This window comes from Myzus persicae, unplaced genomic scaffold, assembly GCF_001856785.1.
Source record: "Myzus persicae strain clone G006 unplaced genomic scaffold, MPER_G0061.0, whole genome shotgun sequence".
NCBI lineage: Eukaryota > Metazoa > Arthropoda > Insecta > Hemiptera > Aphididae > Myzus > Myzus persicae.
The window spans coordinates 146874-168699 of record NW_019101535.1 but is presented as its reverse complement, the minus strand read 5'-3'; the positions used below and the strand labels follow the sequence as shown (position 1 = coordinate 168699).

Genomic DNA, 21826 nt, shown 5'->3' with positions numbered 1-21826 from the left:
ATCACCAAAAAAAAATGCATAGCATCTGATAAGAAAACTTAATTTTTAACTAAAGTTATGAACCCAAGAAGCAAATTAAGACAAAAAAAGAAATACGATCTATGGGGTTTTCTGAAAGTCTTATTCTTATATATTTATATCTTATACTGTACCAATTGGTTCTGTTCATCCATATTATGCTTGACCAATATAATTATATTTTACTTATTATATACTAACTAGTAACTACTAAGTAGGTAGGTAAGTATACCTATTAATATTAAATACCTATATATGGCTATATATCTAATAGCTATCGTAGACGGTATTGGCATATCGCATATTTCTACTTTATTTCTCTATGAAACATAACGTTTAATGCTATGAAATTAATAATAATATAAGTTTTGTGACCAATTTTCCTATTGTTTTATTTTCAAACACAACTGCACAAGAGTACGAGACGCAGCAGGGCTCAGCTGAAGTCTGAGTTCAGCACGCCCACATCTAAGGACGGCTCTGTCATCAATAACTATATACGTATACCTACTTATTTAGGTTTACTGTAGCCTTGTTGTCACTTAATTTGCATAATATGTCTACCTATACCTATGGCTGTATGCAAACCTAGTTTTTATAAGAATTATAGTTTCGCATAAGCCATAAATTGTAAAAATTGTTTTAATCAGCTATAAAGTTTATATCTTTATTATAGTTTTATTTATGTAATGTCTTTTAAGCAAATAAAATACTGCAAAATAAAATAGAATATCATTAAACGAAAAATAAAGTAAAATGAAAAAATTAATATCATTTTATAAAATGTTTGTATAAAAATAAAATTTATTTTTTACATTTATATAGTTTTCGTACTTTCGTGGCAATATTTTTCTAATCATTAGTAACTATCTTAAAAAAAAACTCTGACTTTTATATCCCTTATACCGATCATTATTATAACGCATAACCAATTAAATATTATTGTTAATTTTTTTACATTAGTTGTCGGTTTTTTTTTTAAATATAAACTTATCATTACACCCTGACTCTCGTGACAACTCGCCCACATAATCAAATGATGCCTATTGCGCAGTAGACTTTAGTTAAGAGAACGTTACATCCGCATATTAAAATTAAATTGTTTCCGTCTCGTAATATAACAAATTTTAAATGAAGAAGAATTTGTTATTTTTAATACCAAAGTAGTTAAATTGATAAATTATCATACAATTTAAAGCCAAAAATATTATCTATAGCATTTGGAAGTTCATTTTTATTTTTATTTTAAGCCAAGTTCAGAGTTATTAAAAGTTGTAAATTTTTGTTAGTTGTTCAAAGCTCATGACTTACTTCAAAATAAAATATCAAAAATATTTTTTAGCACTAAGGTGCCATGGATTAAATTATCTCCTTTAAATTGGATAATAGGTGAATTCACACTTAATACTAAAAATAACCGATTAAAACAGATTCTTCTTCACTTAAAAATTGCCATGTTATGGCGTTCGTTAGACGAAGCAGTGGTGGTCAAATAGTGGGGTGATGGAATCTAGGACGTTTCCCTCCGTGCCTTTCCCCTCATGCATTGGACGTATCCCTACCTACAAAATGGGACAATTCCCCCCGGACAAAAAGTTTAAATTAAACATATTAAACAATAATATGCAACTCAAATCAATAAATTTACAAATGATTCAATTAATAATATAATTAAATAAATAAATATTAATATATTAATATAATTCAATAATACGTTATAATAACACTATTGCCAATACAAAATTAATTATATATATATTAAACAATATACAAATTACAAATAAATAAATGTACTGTTAAGAGATTTTTCTTTAAATAATTATACAAAATGTTAAATTAACAAATAAATATAATTCAATAATACTCTTGCATAACTTTGGTTTATCAACCCTTTAAATTGAGTAATAAATCCATAACGTGAAAGATGGTAGTCGATAGATGATCATATACATCGGGTAAGATCAAAAAACGTATTTCCAATCTATTATTATGTGTATAAAAATATATATCAATTCAGGGGGGCGTGATGCAAATGCCGGGCTTATGAAGAGATGATCCTCAAGAACCTTTTATTTCAATATTTATAACTATTTATAACTTGCACTTATAATAATTATATAAATCGTGTAGGTCTCTACTTGAAGAGGTGTTTAAAAATGGCTAATCACACTATACATTTTTATTTAATTGAAATATTCAGTACAGCTATGTGCCTATGTCATTTTAGATATATAATCATATTGTAATAGAATATAGTTGTAAGCCCAAAACGTATAGAGATGGTGATATGTATACCTATTAATAGCTGTAACCGCAAATTTAGGTGATTAACTATAATTAGCAGTAAAATTGAGACATAATGTACATGTTATACTAGTTATACCTATTATAAAATATGAACTGTGAATTCAATAATATTTGCGAAAAATAATTAATATTTTGATACATCATATTATATTCTTGTAGATAATTTAACTGTAGTGCCTTTAACTTTAATTAATACAATTCGGTAATTAATGATGGAGGTTTTTTAATTGTTTCCATGCTGCATCGCATCTCAAACACTGTTTTATTTTGATAGGTATCTGCACCATAAAAAATAAATTTTATCATTGAAAAAATGTCTTAAATGTCCGGGGAACACTGGAGTGCATTTTGTTCAAGGCCGATTCCAATAAAAAATGTACAACATTTTGTTTCGTTGGAAATAGAAATTTGGAAACAATATTGTACCTACTGAACGTTATGTAATATATTTAAATGCGTTTGTTTGTATGGAAATGAGCATCGATAATTATATTTACCCCAGTTACTTGATACTTCTTATACTTTATATAATAATAATAATATTAGATAATTATTACTGTATAGATTTAATTCAATGATATCACGATCGTAAAATTGTGACATTAAAATATGTAAATTGTTTATTTTTTTAAAAACGTTATGGCCATTATGCACGCCACTATGTCAGTATGTGCTAGCCAGTACTAACTATAAAAACGTACCTATATGTGTAACAGACCACAGTAATGACTTATTAAGTACTTCATTGCGACTGCAAAATATGTGTCTTAAGAAAAAGCATGCTCATCTCATAAATTAATTTTTATATTTAATGTAGAATGTGGATACAATAATAAAATAATATATTATGCCAATGAAGGTACCTCGCCATTTATTGGGTATAGGTATACTACGAGTAGGAATAATAATACACATAAATCGTATGTTTATAAAATGATATTATGTTAGGTATATACCAGCTACATTTTTACGTGTTGTTATATAATTATTATACAGCTGCAGCGTATATACAATATAATATCGGTATCTTTATCTGCTACATTCTAAATATTGTATTTTCGTGCACTTAAAATATATTATACCGTGTTCAGCGTGTTGCAGAAACAAAACAAAAAAATAAAAAAATGGAGGGGCTTCCTGCTGCTGTCGTAGAATAGTGTGAATGGTTCGAGTGCGCCTACCTAATAAAACGAGTGGTACCTACGTTATAATATTATCGAGGCTGATGGTCGATGGCCACAAACTAGTAGGTATAACCCCGTGTGACTGTGACATCAACAATGTTAACGAGACCTCGTATGTTATAGTCTGGTACTGATCGTTCAGTACCAGGTCGGATCTTCTAGTACACACATGATTGGATTTTCAAAAGGATTATCGTACCTATAACTTATCAAGTAAGTCAAATTATAATTTTTTGAGTATATAAATAGATAAGTACCTCCAGGCTCCAATTGATCAATCACTTTTTATTTTAGATACGTAGGTCCGTTTATAAACATCTAATAAAATGTTACCTATATATTATTCTGTGGATGTTTATATAATATTATCACTATTTCATTTTAATTTAATCATACAACTTTATATTATAATATGATATTATATTAATTTAAAGCCTCTACGTATTATAGAATATAAGTTTGTTATACCTATACTCTATATTGTATTAAATGTTCATTGTTAAATAATATATAGGTATGTACCTGTTTAGTATTTCCATTGTTTTGGTAAGTATCTACCCAGGTACCTATAATCACTTCAAAAATCCTTTTGTGGGTAAATAAATGTTTTCAATCATTTTCAAATATAATATAATTTTAGATAGGTAATCATCAAACTACATAATATGGCAGGTGTAGTGGTATTACATAAAATAAAATATTGAAAATACACGTGCATTTAGTAACTGTTATGTAATTACAACATCCGGATCAAATAGTAAATTTGTTATTTGTTACAATTAGTTATATTGTTGTTGGATTTATTATAATCATAATATGTATTAAAAAGTCCATATTTTGGTAATATTTTAAGCTATTCGAACATTGTATTTAATAAGTCGTTTTAAAAGGAAAACGAATGAATTTCGTAACAATTGATAGTGTGGCCCAGTTTTATTAATAACCATATAAGCTGTCCATGTGTGCGCACGCAACACGTCCTTCGTCATTTTTTTTCCTTCTTAACTCTCAATACACGATTTTCTACAACTATGTGCAAGTGTGATAGTTTATAGGTAATTGACCTATCTGTACACTATGATAGCCGAATGGCTATTATATTTAAATTGCAATAGCCAATAACCCTATCTGCCTATGGTATAAAACATATTATTATCATCAGCTTTCTTTCATTTGTTTTTTCATGATATATAATCGTACACAAATGTTTTTAAGAAGTGAGAACAGTATTTAAAAGTAGGTACACGTAGGTTCTACAATAATATTACCTACGTCAGTACGTCAGTAAAACATAAATAAACTCGACACAAATATCGTGTCAAAGATGTCATAGGAAATGGTCAGATATTCAATAGATATATTAGTTATATCTATTTCTTGGTAATATAATTACATTTTTAGTTCAAATTATTACAGATGGGTCGGTATAGTGTTACTAACTACTAGTTTGTACTATTTTATTACACTGTGAGTCTTTTGTGTAGTATTTATGAAGTAATTTAGGTGTTACCTACATTTTATCTAGATATGCTATGTTTTTGGTTCTTTTATCCAAATGTTGATTGTTATTAAAAGTTATAAAAATATTAAAAATACATAAGTAACCTGTATAATGTATTTTTCATAATAAGTATTAAGTTGTTACTAATAACTTATTGGTAGGTGCCTATCTGTAGTCTAAAGTATTTCAATTATTCTCATTTATTAAATATTTAATTGAGGTCATAAAGACATCAAATTGTTTTTAATTTATACAAAATAGTATTATTTTAATGTGTTATTTTTTCGTAACCGAATGAGCCGAATGCGGACGAGTTATATAGTTTCAACATGCTTGCTTTTTATTTCTAAGATTTCCTAGATTATTAAGGTATAATTATTTGATATAAACTATTGATAAAATTTGTAGAAACAACGTCTTATTTTATGTTGTTTAAACTTTAAACTTGCATACTAGAACCCAAAGAAGACACTACATTTTCAGATTCTGACTTAAATTTATAAGCTAACTAAAATTAAAAAAATAAATAAATCATTGTAATGATGTAAATCTTTGTACACATAATATTGTAATCATATTAATCGTAAATCGTAAATTGTACTTAATATTGTAAAAATACCTGGTGTATTGACACAATTAAATTAATAAATATAAAAAAAAAACTTTAAACTTAATTTATTTTGTATTATTTTCACTTAAAAGATACATAAATTATAATAATATCTGGTGTTAATAAAAATATCTATTTCAATAAACAGCTCTACTTCTTTAGTTTAATATGTTCGTGTTTTTAATTTGGTCTGTTTCATTAATGGATGGTTTAATGGTTATAGTATGTAGTATGTACCTGTAACAGGCTTCTGCTTACACCAGTTTTTTCTCAGAAGTTGCATTAAAACATTTAAATCATCTTATATAATGTTGTAGGTTATTTGCCTTGCCCTGTAAATATCAGGCTAGTGACTGACTATAGGTACCTCATTGGACCTGGGAAGGATTAAACTCTTGGAAGTTAGGTAATCCTGTTGACATTTTGTCATTGCGCAAGTGTTTTAAAAAACTTTTAATCATTAATGTAGTTACCCTGGATTGTTATATTTAATAATTTTAAACTGATACAATTTGAAATGATGTATTTATTTATAGAAAAAATAAGTTATACAATTTAATTTTAATTTTAGGGGGAGAACAAGATTTATTTAACTATAGAACTATAGAGTATAGTTGTTCATTCTCAGTAGGTACTCAGTAAGCAAATAAAATAAAATTCACTCATATAACTATAAGAATTACATTATATTACGTCGATAACGTTATAATAATTATTAATAACTGTATCGTGATTTTTAAAGCTTTATACAAATTATTTAATATTAATTAAACTGTTTAATTTGGGGATGTTTAATTTGTTTAATTATATTTTTATTACGAAAAGATTTTAAATACGTACCTATTTTAGTTTCTAAATGTAGCAGTCAAAATTTAAAAGAAATAGGAAAAACATATCCTTCCGTACTATGGATGCACAAAATAGCTGGTATCTATTTCTACCTATTTTTTGATAAATTACAATTTCTATAGCCATTAATTATTATATTATTATGGGCAACATGCTGAACATATTATTGTCTTTGGCTATTTTATTGAACTGGCTAGATTATTGCATTTAATGTAAATAGTAGGTATATATTACATGTTTCGTTCTTAAGTTTTGTTTGTCTCAAAAATTTTACACGCCACTTGAAAATAATATGTAGGTACTTCCGCATAATTTACGAGGACATAATTTTTTTGTACATAAGTCTTAACATCCATCACAGAAGTATTTTTCACTTGTGTTCCTCGTATTATTGTGTGCGGATTTTAATCAAATAGTGTATGTCACGGTCATCTTTTAAACTGCAAATTGGTGAACAGTTTTTTTTTTTAAATTTTTTTTGTTATTATATTTGGATGTAAGGTCGACTAGTATTGATTCTTGCGACACACATCAATACATCATATTACAGCCCTTCATCATTTTAGGGTCCCCGTGGCAGGTGAATCTATATTATACCTATAAGAAACTTGTAAAATACATTTATATACATATATGCACATGTGGTGTGGAATACAGCAAAACCGATTGTAATGTAAATAAAAAAAAAAATCCGTCAGCGATCAATTAACTTAATAGTTAATATATTTTGTCTAGATATACGCAATATTATTTTGTAAATGGCCTTAAACCTATTACCCTTGCTATATACAAAACGAAAAATAATGGTAATTTATTAGTTGGTGTAGCCGGGTGTTTGGTTATTGAAACAACAAGTATTTGGTTATTCATCAATGATCCATAATCAATTAGTACCTATATAGAAGTAATATGTCAGACTCGGAAGATTCGGAACCATGACTCGGTTTGGTAGGAAATGGATTTATCATTGGTTATAGGTGGCCAGGAAGATATAATATCCGTAGGTAGGTATATTAATTTATCATCAATACCCGGCGGCCTTGAGAATTTCATGTTTTTTCCCCATTACCATTTATTGAAATATTGTAGGTACAGTGGCGTGTGTATTAAACGACATTAAGCGTATCTAGTACATACAATTTACAAAAAACAAGTAGGAATTTAGGGTGTTAGTAAAAGAGAGGAGATGGCGAGAAATGACCGAAAGAACGAGTCCCCGCAGCAGACCATTTTAAAGACATCTTAAAATACAATATGATTCATGTATAATATACTTACCTATCGAATATTATGCTCTCAAATTTCCACTAAAAATGATCGTAAAGCGTAATAACTATTATTATGTATGCCTACTAACATGCTAGTTAAAAATATATGTAAACGCTGCCTGGATAGCTGTACAGGTACCTACAGTTAAATAATATCGACGACTAAAGATGATTTTTCTCCGATTTAACTTTTAAAATTCTTTTATAATATGATACCTGTTTTAGAGCAAATATATTGTACTGAAACATTATATATTTGTGTGAAATTCATAAACTAAAAATTTTAAATAGCCATTAGGTGGTATATATAGATATGTTACATAGATACTTGCAAACTGATGGACTTGTTCCCATAGTCCCTTACGCGATACTACCGTAGACCAGGCCCGGTCAAACAATTACAGTTTGTTAGGAAGATATTATACAACACTATAATAAGTATTTACGAAATGTACAAAATTCCTATTATGTAATCGCGCGATGCAAACGTCTGATGCAAAAAAAGTAATAATCGTTTGTTGATTCAAACAGAATTCTGTTGAGTGTTGAATACTTGAATAATAATAAAAGAAGGTCCTATCTAATACCTATCTAATATTATATATTTAAACATTGTTTAACATTATTTTTTTTAAATAAATGAAAACATGTACATTGTACACATAAGTTCAGTGACGTATTATGAAAGGGGGCAAAGGGTTAAGCAGAAGTTTTCTTGCAGTTGTTGTACACAAGTAATACATTTATTAAGAAGGGAAGGCATTGGGAGGGGCTTAAACACCCAAAACTCTCCTGGTTACTTCACTGCATAAGTTTCGTACCTACCTACATATTATTACCATCAATTAATCAAATTTTAACATATAATTCAAGTCAATGGCACTATTTATTTTGTTATGTACAAGGAAATCGTGTTATTTAGGTTGTAATAAACACGTTTTAAGTTTCATATAAACGGGAAATATTATGATACTCATATGATGATTAGCCTATAGAGTAATACTTAACTACAAATATGAAAGATATTTTACTAATTTTAAGTGACTCTAATTGGAACACTACGATAAAATGTAAAGTAATGTAATACTATAAACATAGGCTAATGACTTAGTTATTGAAGTCTTTATTCTGAATGAAAATGAAGATATTTTTTTTATCTTTTATCGGTAAACTTTTTAGTTTTATTCCAGTTGAAATTTCGAAAACACTAGATTAATAATTGAATGCATATTCTTGCAGGTACATTCATAATTTCTCGATAACGTATTATTAGTATACATAATATATAGGTAGATACCTAGTATTAGGTACCAACAAAAAATAAAATGAGTTCGAAGAATTATAAATAATTCAATTTAAAACGAGATTTCAATCATATTGTTGTTATGGTTTATGAATAATCAATATTGTACCTAGAAAACGATTAATCATATATGTTTTAACAATACTATACCTACTCATATAATATAGTAGTATAATTGCATAGGGACGTATAAGTACTTGCAAGCTATCGGTACAAGCATTATTAGTTATACAATAAATTAAATAAAGGCCAGATTACTTTATTATTGTTCATGACTATTCTTCAATTGAAGATCTGTATTTTTAATTTATTTATATCTATTAAATCTCCATTATGTCATTTGGTTCAAATGCCTGAGGGGTTCATAATATTATTATATTTATTCTCTCCGGGAACACTTTTGCTTTCTGTATGTGTTCTCCTTCGGTCAAGGTTGATGGATTCAAGGCTCAGATTTCACTTTTAGATGAACTTTATAATTTATTCTAATACTTACACACGTAATTATATATTTCATTTTATAATTACGTATGTTTACAATTAATGAAGCAATAAAAATATTTTAAAACAATTTAATCTATAATATTTATATTATTCACCAAATCGTGCTCACACACTTTCGCATAGACAAATAAGTATAATATCATTATACATTTTAAATGTTTTAGACCTTGTTGTTAAGAGCTTTCATCATTGTTTTGGAGTTGTTGTTATATGATTATACAAGCATATAATAACTAATAAGACGTTGTTTACGATTACATTCCGTGAGTTACAATATTTTTCATATATAACCAGAAAGAAAAAAAAAACTTGAACGTTGGCCGTCAAATGAGGTTAAAACATTAATATGTCGTATTTTTATTTGGTAGTGACGTGATGGCTTTATATATAATATTATATACTAGCAATATAATAATATATTCATGGAGCTCGTAGGACTTTTCTGAATTTTACTTAAATGAAGACCTTCACAGAGACATTTTGTACACATCAAAAATAATGTATAGTTGTAAGACTTAGACATTTGCATAATCCTTAAAGTACGACATACTACATAGTTACACATGAATTATAATCTAAACAACAAAATCATTATATTTATCTATTAAATATATGTATTTGTTTATATGGTCTATAAGCAAATAAATCTAAAAAAATAATCGTAGGTATAATTAATGTGTGCTAGGTATAATAAGATATTTTACTTGAAAAAAAAATTAATTTTGAATAATATTCAGTTATTATTTTAATTTCAAAGACATACAATAATGAAAAACGAAATTAATGTAAGTAGGTACCTACACATGTAAGATAATATAGTTCAGCTGACAACTTTATTAGATAAATGTATTTTTTTTAAGTGTGGATTAATAATCTATCATTTAGTGGTTTAAACGTTGCAGAAAGTAAACCAGTCAAAATGCATTCTATATATATGTTTAGGAGTGTAGGTAGTGGTTTTGTTGTAGAGGTATATAATATTTTACATTAAAAAACGCGTCGAAAAGTGTTGACCCGGTCTCCAGACCAACAATACGTTAAATAGGTAGGTAGGTAGGTTAGGTACCTATTGGTAGTTCATAATTTTTTATTTTGTACTTTCCCTTTATTCCGTGGCTTTATGTTACACAACATACATATAGGTTACCTTAAACTTGGCATCGTGTTTTTTGCATTTCATGTATCGAACTAAGTAGTATACAGTATATTATACACTTATAAGTTATATTTTAATATACCTATATAGAGACCCGTTTTTGATCAAACGTTCGTCTATATTATTAGGTAGGCACCTACTGTTAAATTGTAAAATTATTTTCAATCGAATCTTCTTCGTATTACCTACCTATTCGTTAATGGCTTGTAGGTGTAGTATGGTTTCCATTAGCTGTGAAAAGATTATTTTTTAAAATATTTTTGTACCAAAAACATATACTATATAGGTTACATGCCAATATATATAATAGTTTATACCTATACTATATATTACCTGTTTATAATGTGTCTGTATATAACAACCACAACGCTATACACAACGTCATTGGTAGTATCTATATATACATGCACGTGTTAATAAAATGAAGTTACCTATAATATGACATAAGATTTTAAAAACCGCCATAAGTAATTACACTTTATTAGCCGCAGCAGTGGAATTAAATTTAAAATGTTCATCGATACACAATCACAGCACGGTGAAAGTAGGACATTGATTTGGTAATAATATATGGTCAGTGCAGAATAACATACGAGACAATTTTTTATTCATTCCAATACATAATAAACTAGTTGTATCGGTGGATGTGCAAAACGTAGTAAAATTATTTCAATTAGATAACAAAAAATTAGTTATACACGCAATGAGGTTTCCGGTTAAGACTGACAGGTCTTAAAATGCAATTCGTTAAGTTTAATTACATTAGATAAATAAAAACAAATGCGTACACCAATAGATCGTTGGGTGTACTAAATATTTCCTTCAATCCCACGCCGTAGAATCATAATTCATATGATATAATAACACAAAGTATTGTGTAATTATTATAAATTAAGATTGTGAAAACAAATTTCATATTTTTAAAATTTATACTCGACGCTTAATATTTTTGTAATGTTCGCTTACAATATTTACGTTTAATGTAGGTAGTAGGAATAGGTATACTGTATTGTTGAAATTTAATTAAGTACCTAACTTATGCTTGTATCATTGGAGATTGGAGTTTTATGTACCTATATGTAATTATTATAAGTATAGATAAATTCATTTTCAGATTTGAGTAATATGGTAATATATATAATATAAATTGTATTATATATTGTACCTATATCGTTAATAACATAAACTGTAAAATGGAAAACCTTATATAATACCTATATCTATTACATTCATTAAAGTTATGAATCAGATTCTGTGATGAACATTTCATGGAGTTAAATGGTTTGGTATAATATATCAAAAAATTAGATTTATATTTTTTAATTTATCAATTATTGTTAGGTTCCTCAGTTTTATATATTTCCTGGGACTTTTTTCCAGTAACACAAAATTATTTATTCTGATTTCCGTATATTATTTATACTTATAAATTATTATTACATAATATAATATATAATATTATATATTATTACGTATGTATTTTATTTATCAATGCTGCTTATAAGTTTATTAGCAATCATACAATTAATAAAATAATATTTACATTTATAATATAAAAATTGACAAAATTAATTTTCGATTATTTTTTTCCTATTAATAGGTGGGGTACCCTAATATTATTTGTAATTGGGTAGTGGTAAATGGTAACGAAATTCAGACTAATATCAGACCGGAAATATATTTATTTTCTTCAATGTCATTAATTTAATTGAATCATAATAGGTACTTACCTAGTTGGTATTATTATATAGGTACACTGAAACTGATAATGAACTAATCAATCGGAAATGCAATATTCATATTATTGCCATTTTTGTTTAACATTTATTTAATTGATAATAATTGGAATAACATTGAATGGACACTGTAGCGATCAACATAGTCAATATTCTTATATGACATTGTAGAAAAGCAGGGTGATTGTTTTATCTGGAAAAGTATAAAGGTTTTCGGAAATATTTTCATTACATAATTTGAGGTCACATAAAATTACTAATTTGAAAAAAATTAATTTTTCTCCAAATAGGCACTTTTTATAAACGACACCATACATTTTTAAATCCATATATAAAAGTCGTAGAATATAGTTTTTACAAATTTCGATGTACGTTGAACGGTTAGGTCGTTCATCTAGCACCTTTAGTATCGTTAAGTTTAGATTAATTTTGTAGTCTTGTAGAGGTGCCTACCTAGCATTACCGTAATATAATATGATAAAGGTATGATATATTAATATAATAATATATTATATAAGAAGGTTCGTGGATAAATGGATAATATAATTTTTCACATAATAATACATTAAATAATTTAACATCACTAACGAGCATTAACGTAATATTATATTACATTATATTATGTATTTATGTCTGTGAACCACACTATCCTCACAATCACTGAACATACCGATGATAGGTATCTTTTAAATTATAATTAGGTAATAATACACATAATTAAATCATTTATTTTTGACGGGTCAATGAGATATAATGAATTATTTATAAGAAATAAAGACCCATTTCACTAATTATTTAAAATATTGGTAGGTAATTTAATACCTATATTTAGATTGGATCGATATAATTAATGCTATATAAACTTTCTTACATTTACAAATATCATGTTTAGGTACCTATAAAAATCTTGCAGATTATTGATTATAGTAGGTATATTTTAATAGGTATTTTATAATATTATTTTTTATTATACATTAAACATTTGCCGCTTCACATTTATACCCCGATATACTTATGTCCTATATCATTATATGTCATTTAAAATCGTAATTGTGGTTTTTTTTATTCATAATAAATTAGATATCAAAATATAAATGTAAATAGGTAGGTACCTATTCTCAAATCTCAACGGTTTAAATTTTATATTTTAAAACTATAAAATATGTCTAATAAGTTATGTAATCAAATCAAATTATTAAAGCAGGAGAAATAAATTACTGGAATACTGGATTGAGGCCATCATCAAGGAAAACCTATGGTATGACACAATAGTATAATAAGGAACTATTACTACCTAAAGTTATAATAACAATTATTTTTTAAGAAATTATAGTTAATAAATTACTTCATACAAGAATAGAAATTAATAAATAGGTTTATTCAAATGGAATTGATCTTCATACAGATTTTAGTTAATAATTAGGTAGGTAACTAGGTATAGTACTATAAATAGCAGTTTATATCTTTGAAGTTATTTTTGGACAAAATTTAAAATGAGTGCCTATAAATATTTAAATTGAAAACTAGGTAGGTAAGTATTTTAAGTTATCAACAACTATGTGTATGCCCACCATATTTTTTTTAAGCTGTTTTTTGTACTTCGAAAATTAGTTACAAGATAAGCATAGACCTGAGAACTAACGAAATTGCATATTATCTACAAAATTATTCATATGAATTACCTACCCATCTTATATAATTTTAATATTTTCAAAATAGGTACTCTCCACTCAATATAGTTTTTATTCTAAAATACCTAATTTAGTAAACTATTGGTTTTACGATGATATGGGCATTACATATACTTTTACTTTTTGGTTTTTGTATGACTATTGTGATCGCCGATCATAGTTTTAAGGTAGAATTATACAGAAACATATCTTTGGCCGACACTATAATATTATATTGTATTTATCCTAATTATTATTGATTGTAAACTAGACCAAGTTCGTTTTTTATAAGTACTAAATCATAAATGAATTTACTGAATGTATTTTTTTAACACTTCAAGTAGGTACCTATAGTTTTTGATTTTTTTTTTTTTTAAATTATTTGAATTTATTTTTACGATGGACCTGATGTATATATATGAAATATATACAAATGTACTTAAGTTATTTTGTTTTGATCCAGAAATCCTAGTTATAGCCTGCTTTAAACTTACCTACGATTTTTACCTAATATTTAGTTTAGACCATTGTTATAAAAATATAATTTAGTATTTGACAAAAATAAGTAATTTTAAAGACGTGATGATAATATTATTTTTATATTATAAATAATTAATTTTCAAATACGATGTACCTATTTATACTTAAAACTATAGTACAAGTGTACAACTTATTTACTTTTACAAGGTTACCTACTTCATATGAACTATGTTTGATTTTTCATTAACCTTGTATCATTACTTTGTACGAGCTCTTGAAATTGTTTAAACGTTTTGTGGACACTGTAAAAAGGTCTGTGATTCTCAGTAAATAAAAAAAAATGTTTTTCGAATGCAGTAATTTATCAGAATAATAAGATATTGATTGCTTTCAAGTTTAAAATAATATTTACATACTTTTTTTACCCATACCCAGTTTTTTCTATCAGTGTTTTTTTTAATATTAAATTAATGTATTGAATAAATGCTTATTTGGTGTATAAACCTAATACAAAAATATCTTATATTATGAATTACTTCAACTTTGCCTGAAGAGTTTTAAATAAATTAAAATTATTATGATTTATAATGATATATTTGTAACATTTATACTATAAATAACTATACATCGGTACCTGACAACAGTGCTAAAGTACCATGCGTATTTAGTAGTTAAAATAACATAACTAGTATTCATCCTAATTTTGTAATAATATTATAATCATTTCTTTAAATTAATTATACATGAACTAACCTTCAGTAAAGTATTGATAAGTCTACTACAAGCTACTCTTTTTATTCTATAAACTTAAATAATTTAATAGGTTGATTATTTTTTACGACATTTTTATAATACGCCTTTACTCTGTATATATTATATTATACGAGAATATATAATTGATGTAATTGTTAATTGTTAGTTCATACTGTAGGACGCTATTAAACTTGGAAGGTTTGTTTATAAATATAAAAACCGGTACCTACCTACCTACAAAATTATCAATATCACATTTATTATTTTTAAATAAGTACCTGTACCACAAATAATCACAATTGAATACCCCCCAATATGTTTAATATTGGTATTTAGGTGCCTTCTGAAATGGAGTAGGTACCTAACATGCATTTAAAAATACCGTTTAGGGTAATAAAAATTTGAAGAAAATGGGTCATCTATAATATTGTTACAAATACTTGAATATTTTTTATAACAATTCTAATTATAGTATAATTTTACAAAACTATACGTAAGTAATTTTCACTTTAAAAATTTGAATAATTTAATATAAGTCAAGGTCAAAACAATGTTGTTTCAATAAGATAGGTAGGTAATAAAATACCTATATATTTAAAGTAGATATTAAATATGTCTTATTAATTATTACCAATTATTATAAAACTACACATCGGCAAAATTAAATAATTACATCATTTCGTTTTTATGTTGACTATTTTATAATAGCTTACCGATATAAATATATAATATTACGTTTCTCGCTATCTTATTGAGACAATAAAATTTAATATAGGAGGTAGGTTAGGTTACCTACGTATAACTTCGTGAGTTTCTATATTATTATATTATATTATATAATAATATAATGCCATACTACCATAGTCATAGCAGTAGATATAAGGTATGTAATTAATGTTAAATATGAAAGATATGTAAAAAAAAGCCGTTTAGCGAGATAGGTACAAGAACTAGGTGGGTCACTGGGACGGGTGTCTTTGAATTTGAAAGCAATGATATGTCATATAGTGTTCTCCAAGTATGATTCCAACGTTGTATCTCAGTTCGCATTTTATAATTTGTTTACATGATGCTTTAAATATCGTTAAAAAAGTTATAACTCCTAAGTGTTCGTACAAATTGTGCTGGATTAAAATAAACAGCGAAGTGTTTGCCAATTGATAGCATTCATTCAGTATTTACTAATTAGTAATTTTCTCAATAAATACTGAGAAATTATAAAATGCAAGTTTTTTAACCAGTACAATAAAACATTTCCAACTGATTCCCCTTATAATTAGTCATATTAAAAATAACAACAGTCCAAACTTATGTTTAAGTTGTGACCTACCTAACTAACTTCAAACTTGTCTTTTTTTGTTCTTAATGAACTTTGTTAAGAGTGAATCATTGTATCAATACCTATGACTATTGACTATATGGTTGAAAATATGAGAGACATGAAGATGAGATAAGGAGACCAAACTCCTATCACTGCCTCTTATAAAAGTGGTCCGACAAAAAGCGCATGGGTATTCTGCCACTAGGAGCGTGTGCTTTTTTGGCCTATATTGTATACGTAAGTATATGGTACATATTGTATAGTTCGGTCTCCTTATCTCTATCTTCATGATGAGAGGGCTGTAACCCGGAGTGGGCACCATGGTCACGGAACTGACAGTAAATAATTAACAACAGTATAAGTAGTAAGTACTTATAGGTAGCTATATAATTATTTTTGAAAAGAGAGAGAGAGAGTTAGGTAGGTATTGACTCGTATTTATACCAGTCATATAATGGTACTTAAACAGTGATATTTGTTGGCATGACGATAGTTATACGGGGTTTTCCATTAAGCATACCTTTTTATCTAACCGGTATTCTGGTGGAGTGCACAATCGCCCATTTCAAATGTGCACACTGCAATTTTAAAGAACTAAAAAAAAAAAAATCAAATATTTGATATTTTTATCCAGAGACCTAGGTACCTATATATTTACCTACAGTATGATGACTGTATAAATTCTCTCATTAAAAAAAATAATTTTATACTTATTATTTATGTGATGTTTTGCTTTGTTTTGTTTAATAGGATGTGTAGGGACGCTATCCAACCACAGCCACCACAGCCGCCACCGCTCGCTTCGGTCGAAGTACGAAGTGCGTTTAAAAGCTATAATTCGTCGGCTATGGTGCTGAGAGGAGTATCCCTGACCGTCCGTAGAAATACAATGTATATAAACGTATTATTTACTATTATTAGATTTACAAATAAAATACGTACCTACTAATCAATTCATTTCATATATGAATATCAAATAATAATATGTATAATACGGTTTTTGATGAATTATTTTATTATTTTCAGTTATGGTCTATTAGGACCCAGTGGTTGTGGCAAAACAACCCTTTTAAATTGTATAGTCGGTCGAACGAAATTGGATAACGGTGTCATCAATTTAGAATCAAATGTAATTGATGATATTGGTTACATGCCGCAGGTGATTGGACTTATTCAACATATTATTAACAATATTATAATACAATACATAAATGTTATTATAATTATGTTTCTAGGATTTATGTCTAGATCCTTTACTTAGCGTCGAAGAAATTTTTTTCTACTTTGGAACAATTTTTGGTCGTTCTCGAAATGAAATTATAAGTCGTTACAAATATTTCAATGCTTTATTTGACTTGCCTAAACGAAAAATGTTAATAAACAATTTAAGGTAAGCATAGCGACAAAATATTAGGTACCTACCTTTTAAGGATGAAATCTTTGTTAGAATCCTGATATTTAACAGATACCTATGCAAAATTCAGTGGCATGCTTGACATTTTTAAGTGGCAGCCATCGCCTATCGGCGAAGTGTAAGTTAAAAAAATTGCCGAGTTATGCATTGTACAATTTTTTTAGCACTCAAAGTTAAAAATTCATCAATTATATCAATATTTGGTAACTTTGTAGTGTGTGGCAAGAGTTAGAGTTTAATTTAAAGTGAATAAACTGTACCTACGTATAGAAACTCAATGTATTATAAAAATATATTCTTTTTAGTGGAGGTCAACAACGGAGAGTTTCCCTCGCAGTGGCTCTTCTCCATAATCCAACTCTTTTAATATTAGACGAGCCTACTGTTGGTTTGGATCCAATACTGAGCGAAAAGTAAGAATTATAATATGATGTATACCTACTAAAATAAGATAGCTAAAGTATGTCTACCTACCTACAGTCTATGATTACCAATGTAACCATTCGTCCGTACCATATATAATAAAAGCGTTTTGTTTTATTAGAATCTGGTTACATTTATCTGACTTGTCTTCTGAAGGCAAGACAATTATTATTACTACGCATTATATCGAGGAAGCTAGAAGAGCGCACACAGTTGGTATGATGAGAAGCGGAATAATATTATCAGAAGATGCTCCGGAAAATTTACTTAAGTGTTACGGATGCTCAACTTTAGAAGACGTGTTCCTCAAGTTGTGTGTGATTGATACGTCAAAAGTCATACAAGTAAATAATTTATTTTCTCCTAGGCACCTGTAAAATATACTTTCCAATGTTACCTACATATTCAATCTTAAACTTGGGAGAGCTAAAAATGTTTAATTTAAAGTAAGTCGAATGGGGGCTCGCTCCTTATAATTTCCTCCGTAATTTTTGTATCATCAAACTAAATACAATTAATTTATATCAATATCTATATTTGCAAATCAAAAGCTCATTTTGATTAGGTCGATAGTCAATAACAAATATATATAACAAATCAAAAATTATTAGTTATTAATTATTTATCTCAAAAATAAATACTTACGTCATAGTATTATCATTATTTGTCACTTACAGCGAATACATGAAAAATGCTCTGCTAATGTCAATTATTTTGCATTGTAAAAAAGTCCATAAGGTGGGGGGGGGGGGGGTTGTCACGTAAACAACCATATTCCGGCCACGTGAGAACGTGGTCTATATTCTATAGGTACTACGATTTTATTTCCTCCAAAAATATCTCTAATTGCGCCAATGTATTCATAGACTTATAGTTGCTCTACCTACCTAAATAACTAATACGTAACTAAAATATGTAGGTACCTATACTAAGCGCCAGTGGTAATATTAGGTATGAGTATTGTAAAAACCTAATAACCTTAACTCAATAAAAAAATGATATGTTTACTATACATTTATATTGTATTGAAAAATTATATTTTTTATTAAAGTTACATTATTGTTTAGAAGTCTTCATTGCCTATTGATGGTGATGTACAAAAAAAACTGTTACCTTTAGACAATAACAGAAAATTCGAAACGAGACGATTTCGGGCCCAGATGTTGAAAAATCGATTTTTACTGTGGAGAAATAAACAGTAATAATATTTTAATTATTATTTATTTATTTATACATAATAATATCAAACATCGTTGAGATATTGTTTTTATATAATATTTGATACAAATTCATTTTTCAGAATGACTTACCTGATGCTGGGCCTGCCAATCATTATAACTTTATTTTTCAACATGGCGATTGGACGTGATCCCAAGAATATTAGAATTGGAATTATAAATGAAGAAATAAATTTAAGAGACTGTGCAAATTTTACTTATAAAAACAATAATAATTGTTTCTTGAACGAAAAAATTTATGGGAGTTGTCAAATGATTTATCAACTTCATAAAAGAACTTACAAAATTGTATGTAAATAAGAATACATGTATATATTTTATTTTTTTAACATGCCAACCATTTATATTATTAATTAAAAATGGTAATATGTGCAGAAAGACTATTATAATATTGAAGATGCAAAAGCGTCTGTAAAAAAAAATGAAATTTGGGCTTTGTTACGGTTCAATTTTAACTATACGGAATCGTTGAAAGAAAGAGTCAACTCGGGTCAAAACAGTTTGGAAGATGTAGTTGATAATAGCTTCTTGGAGTTTTGGGTCGACGATTCAGGTGATTTTAATTTTTAAAAAATTTTAAAATAATGGTTTAATTCATTCAGTCTTATGGATATGTTTTAGATAGATATATGTCGATTTTAATTGAAAGAGACGTGACATTGAGTTTAGCGGATGCTTTTAAAAATCTAGTCGGTTCTTGCAAAGATTCATTGGATAAAGTTTTTAATTATCCAATTAAGGTACCGTAAACTATAAACCGTCATATTATCCAAGCATTTTGTTGTTAATATTCTTAAATCATTTATTGTACCTGTTTTAGATACATGATGCTCTGTATGGTTCAAATTCAGGGTCTTTTGCTCATTTTGTTGCACCAGGAACAGTATGCATGTAAGTATTTCTAAATTTTCATTTATTTGTATGCTAAAATTAGGTAGTTGATAGAACAGCACTCTTCAATATTTATTATTTAATGAATTAAGTAAATATATTAATTGTGTATTTACATACCAGTATCTAACATATGGCCCTACATTTATAAATTGTAATTTTATGTTTTTTCAAAAATATTTTTAGATGTATGTTTTTCTTGCCATTGATCTTTACAACTTTTGTTATGCTTGATGAGCAAAATGATGGAATACTGGACCGGGTATTAACTTCTGGTATGACATACATTGAAATTGCATTAGCTCATTCAATCATTCAAATTACATACATATGTATCCAAGCTATTGAAATTTTAATAATTATGTACGTCTTTTACGACAATCCATACATTGGATCGATTACGATTGGATTTAGTCTTCTCATAGTCATTGGAATAACAGGAATGATATACGGTTAGTGTTATCGAGAGTATCTTGTTGTTGATTTATTATTTTTTTAAATTATGCATAATAAGTTTTTTTTAATTAATATTTATTATTTTAAGGTTTTGTATTGGCTTTGTCAAATGACAGTCATTTTGCAGCTGGATTTGCTGGAGTTGGCACAAATTTTTTGTTGATGTGTGCTTGTGGTAAATAAATTATCATTAAATTATCTTAACAAATTACAATTTTTCAAACAAACTTTATTTTTAGGTTTTATTTGGCCTACTCAAGGAGCTCGTCATTTTGTTAAATACACCAACAAATTCGTCCCAATTACATTGGCTATTGAAGCATTACGAGGTATAACCATGCGTGGTTGGTCTATTGATCACACGGCAGTTTATATGGGATTTGTTTCGATGTTAATTTGGGCTTTGATATTCTACGCAATATCTTATATGTTATACAAATCAAAGAAAGGCACATGGAAGAAAGTGTAGATATGAGATCTGCAGGATCTCAGTATAAAAATAATTCAATGTGTCAAGTACAAAAGACTGCCAGAATGCTTTGTGGCAATCAAATATATTAAGCTTTTTCTATAATGTTAAAAATCTATAATAAATTGTAAATAAATATATTTAAGTAGGATAAATGTAATTTATTACATAGGCTTCTAAAATATTATGTAAAAATAAAATATAAATAAATGAAAATGTAACGTTTTCATAGTGCAAAAATACTATTTAATATTTATTATTCATAATAAAGTTAT

The 21826-nt window shown here is 27.3% G+C and overlaps 1 protein-coding gene across 1 annotated transcript; it reads left to right on the top strand.

The window, feature by feature from the left end:
* The first annotated feature begins 3539 nt into the window (after window positions 1-3539).
* LOC111029455 (ABC transporter G family member 23-like) lies at window positions 3540-21785 on the top strand. Its single transcript, XM_022308458.1, has 14 exons — window positions 3540-3722; window positions 17411-17551; window positions 17687-17819; window positions 17896-18050; window positions 18380-18487; window positions 18619-18841; window positions 19565-19695; window positions 19798-20023; window positions 20111-20288; window positions 20357-20475; window positions 20556-20626; window positions 20813-21078; window positions 21171-21257; window positions 21322-21785. The coding sequence occupies exons 2-14, from the start codon at window positions 17412-17414 to the stop codon at window positions 21549-21551; spliced, it is 2067 nt and encodes a 688-aa protein (XP_022164150.1). The 5' UTR covers window positions 3540-3722; window position 17411; the 3' UTR covers window positions 21552-21785.
* The last annotated feature ends 41 nt before the right edge of the window (window positions 21786-21826 follow it).